Source organism: Arctopsyche grandis, chromosome 9, assembly GCF_051622035.1.
Source record: "Arctopsyche grandis isolate Sample6627 chromosome 9, ASM5162203v2, whole genome shotgun sequence".
Taxonomy (NCBI): domain Eukaryota; kingdom Metazoa; phylum Arthropoda; class Insecta; order Trichoptera; family Hydropsychidae; genus Arctopsyche; species Arctopsyche grandis.
This window is the reverse complement of record NC_135363.1, coordinates 20710361-20714744: the sequence shown is the minus strand read 5'-3', so window position 1 is coordinate 20714744 and position 4384 is coordinate 20710361. Positions and strand designations below refer to the sequence as shown.

At 34.4% G+C, this 4384-nt stretch overlaps 1 protein-coding gene across 2 annotated transcripts; it reads left to right on the top strand.

Annotated features, from left to right (window-relative positions):
* The first annotated feature begins 1205 nt into the window (after positions 1-1205).
* On the top strand, positions 1206-4130 carry LOC143916480 (putative methylthioribulose-1-phosphate dehydratase). 2 transcript variants are annotated; one of them, XM_077437608.1, is made up of 7 exons: positions 1206-1313; positions 1528-1622; positions 2663-2776; positions 2853-3006; positions 3164-3366; positions 3455-3582; positions 3958-4130. In XM_077437608.1, the coding sequence occupies exons 1-6, from the start codon at positions 1296-1298 to the stop codon at positions 3531-3533; spliced, it is 663 nt and encodes a 220-aa protein (XP_077293734.1). In that variant the 5' UTR covers positions 1206-1295; the 3' UTR covers positions 3534-3582; positions 3958-4130. The 2 variants fall into 2 exon arrangements, with proteins under 2 accessions (XP_077293734.1, XP_077293735.1); XM_077437609.1 differs by having other exon boundaries at positions 1212-1313; positions 3455-3568; positions 3940-4115.
* Positions 4131-4384: the final 254 nt, after the last annotated feature.

Genomic DNA, 4384 nt, shown 5'->3' with positions numbered 1-4384 from the left:
TTTCCGTATGTTATAACGCGGTCTCCCTCACGGGCCCGAAAGTGAAACGCCCTAAAACGCAAATATCGGAAGGCAAAGATCGAAAATCGAAAGAGATAAAATGTGTGGCACATACTTTACAATTAGCAATCAAAGATTCTATTAACGATTCCGATTTAGATACAATTATATGTGAAGCTTGCTAGTTATCAATGAACTCAGTATATGTCATAGCGGTCTCCGTCACGGGCCCGAATGTGAAACGCACGAAAACGCAAATATCGGAAGGCAAAGATCGAAATTCGAAAGATCTTAAGTCGAAAGATCAAAAAAAAAGGGTGCATGGTAAAACGGTACATGCTCAATTTGCGCGAGCAGGATACAACAGGAACAAGAGGAACAGGCTTTTCCTCCCGTATTCTGCGCGCGCAAATTAAACAAGGCTGTATGACAAAAAGAGAGATAATTTCATCGCATGCCACTCATATATATTATATATACATAGTACCGTTTACCATGCACCCTTTTTTTATCTTTCGACGTAAGATCTTTCGATTTTCGATCTTTGCCTTGGCGTTTCACTTTCGGGCCCGCAAGGTAGACCCGTTATAACGCTACGTCGTCCTCAGTTGGCAACATTGCCAAAAGTTAGCTTGGCATCCTGATACCCCCACTCCCCGGACGTAGCTTCCCAGGCGCGTGCAAGAAGAGAATCGCTCTATTGGCCATAGGACTTCCAATGGACACGATCGAGACCAGTTTCTTCCTGTTCTAGTCTCTCTTGTCACCAGACCTTCAAGGGACACAGTCGTGTGTCTCACTGCATCCGGAGAGCCGAGCGGTCCACGTGCATTTGATGCCTAGTAGTAGCTGTACAGTTCCTGGAGCTCCCGTTCTCTTCATACGCCACTGTTTACGGAACAGCCAGAAGCCGTCTCCGTAGAGGAAGAACCTCATGACCGGGTCCATTTCTCCCGCCAGCTCGTACAGCTGGCTGTGATTCGACGAGGAGCATAGAACCAAGAGAATTCCTACGACAGATAACGACACATTCCAATTCAGTCCAGTCTTCTTTTCAGTCAACGAGAACTCGAGTGCCAGATATTCTGTATTCGCGATTGTGGCAACAATTATCGTGCGCGCGATCGCAATTTGCGCAATAATCCGTTTACCACTTTTGACAATACGTACACTGAAAGTACATGGTGGTAAACGGCTCTCAATTTAGACTAGATTTTAAGTTGACATTTCTCGTTGATTTCAGTCAGGGAATGTTGTAGTGGTCTGTTAGTGTTGGCCCTATATATAGGAATAGAATGAATAATCTACCCAAGGTTAATATTAAAAACATACTAAAGCTTTTCTCTTAATTTTATAAATAAGTATCCTTGTATATTTGTAAATTCATATAAATAAACATTAATTTTTAAATATATCTTAAATTTTAATACATTGTATGAAGGTTAAAAGGTTAAATCGAGATAAAGATTGTTTTGTGAACTTTGATATAATACTTGAATAAAATCTGTTTATATTTTTATTTTTCAGGAACATCCTAGGAATTTGATTCCAGAATTATGCAGACAATTTTATCACTTGGGTTGGGTTACCGGGACCGGTGGAGGAATTTCAATCAAATACGAGTATGAATATTATTTTATTTTATTTTATTTATTTGGAAAATTTACAGTTTACAGTTTATTAGATTGATAGTAAAAAAAATATAATTATGTTAAGTAAACCATTAATAATTTTCACATATAGGTAAAAAAAGAAAAGCTCAAACATTTAAAATAAGAAACAAAAATGATAATAGAGTAAGATAGTTAAAGAAAACAAAAAAAGAAAAAAAATAGAAATAACAGTATAATAAAAATATCAGAATAATAAGAATAATAATATGATAAAAATTATGAAATAATATAAAAAATATAATATATAACAAAAAACAAAAAGACAAAATAAATACATCAAAATAAAAATTCATAATCATAATCATAAACTTTCATTAAAATTAATCATCGAAAAACAAATTTGCAATAATTACTCTAGCTTGTATAGCATTAATATTAAATAAGTCAAACATAGAAATTGTTAAGATTAGTGTGTTGACGGTGGAGCTTGCACGCCAGATGAATGAGCTTCTTCCATAATTAGAAAAAGTATTAGGTATGTAAAGGAGCTCATTACATCTAGTCATTCTATTTGGTACACGCAATGATAGTCTGCTCAATAATTGAGGACAGTCAATCGAGCCGTTAAGGATGTTCAAAATTGTTGAGATGTCAGCTATCTCCCTTCTTTTGACAAGAGGAAGTAGATGCTGACACCTACAAGCATCTTCATAGGAAGTATAGGTTAATCCAAAACGGCTACTGACGTACCTCAGGAATCTCTTCTGAATGCGCTCCAATCTGTCTCTTGCACCAGAGTAATCTGGGTTCCAAACTTGGGATGCAAACTCAACAATACTTCTTACGTATGCACAATATAGTATTTTGTATGATTTTATAGAAGTAAAGCATTTGGAGGACCGGATGACGAACCCGAGGGCCTTCGACGCTCGAGCTACAACATTGTCAATATGTTTACTAAATATATACCTACATATAAGATATTTCATAATCTCATAAGTAACCTTTCAACATGAAAGTCTTGTATTGTAATTATGAATATTTTTTAGGAACAAAATATATATTGCACCATCTGGAGTGCAAAAAGAGCGGATGCAACCAGATGAAATGTTTGTGCAAACGATCAATAATGAAGACTTAGAGCTACCTCCATCTGAAAAAAAGTTTGATGAAAAATTCCTGTAACTCTATATAAAATTTAACACCATCCAAATTCTGAATGATTTATATTATTTTCAGTTTGAAGAAAAGTCAATGTACTCCTCTTTTTATGTTAGCATATCGATCCAGAAATGCAGGAGCTGTGATTCACACTCATTCACCACATGCTGTCCGAGTTACATTGCTTTGGCCTGGCCAAGAATTCTGCATAACCCACCAAGAAATGATCAAAGTATATATATATATATATATATATATATATATATATATATATATATATATATATATATATATATATATATATATATATATATGTATCCCCTGTTAAAATGATAATAAATTTGCATATGTATACAATTGTGATAATTTTTTGAAATTGTTTATTTTAGGGAATTAAAGATGCATCATTAGGGAGAAATCTTCACTATGATGAGAAATTAATTATACCCATCATAGAAAATACACCGTTCGAAGAAGATTTGGCATCTAGTATGGACGAAGCGTTGGGCAAATATCCCGGTACGAGTGCCATACTAGTCAGAAGACACGGTGTTTATGTATGGGGTGATACATGGAAGTCTGCAAAAACAATGTAATATACAGATATATTCAATAATAAGTTGATGGATTATACTAAAATATTCTGACAGTGAATTTGCATGATATTTTGCTATTTTTAGGACTGAATGCTTTGATTATTTATTTGAGATGGCTGTAGAGATGAAAAAATTGGGCTTAAATCCGGAGCAAGAACCATAAAAGATCTGAAAACAATCTTACTATTAGTTTAGGTTGTGGCTATTTGCAGGTACTATATCTGCGACAGGCGCAAAGCCTTCTGCGCATGCGCGTGAACTTATAATCCGATTATAATTTCTTACATTTAATGTATGCTGTACTTGTTTAATCAATCGTTCATTATACATGAGGCAAATAAATTTCGCACGTTATTATATCATTTAGCTGGTTCGCGGCTTGTACTTGTATGTAAGTATTATACGTTGTATATGATAATAATTTTCTAAGAATTAATAATATTAACTAATTTGGATTATATTTTTTACTCTACGTCACTTTACGAGTTCGGACTAAATTTTAAGAGGTTTAAAACAAAATTTTAACAGTAAACACGCTGACAGTGACATTTCACGCGCATGCGCAGAAGGCTTTGCGCCTGTCGCAGATATAATACCTGCAAATAGCCAATAATTCGCATATGTAGTACCTGCAAATAGCCAATGATTTGCAGATATAGTACTTGCAAATAGCCACAACCATTAGTTTATACGAAATAAATTTTTTATACAATTTTCTTTGTTTAATGGAAAATATATATTTTTGAATAAATTTTGTTTTAAAATTATTATTGAATGTGGCTCCGCTTAAGATACAATTTGATTGTGTATATTGTCGTCTCCATTATAACACGTGCACTATCCTCTCAAATAATTCCTATAACACGGTTTTCCTACAACACAATCTCTGCCAATAGCTCAATCTCATTTGTATTTGCAAAATAACTAGGAGATATTTTGCTGTTGAGACAAGGGGGAGGGAGAGAGGATAGTATCTGAGGATTCGAAGCTGGGAAAATCCCAGATAACAAAATA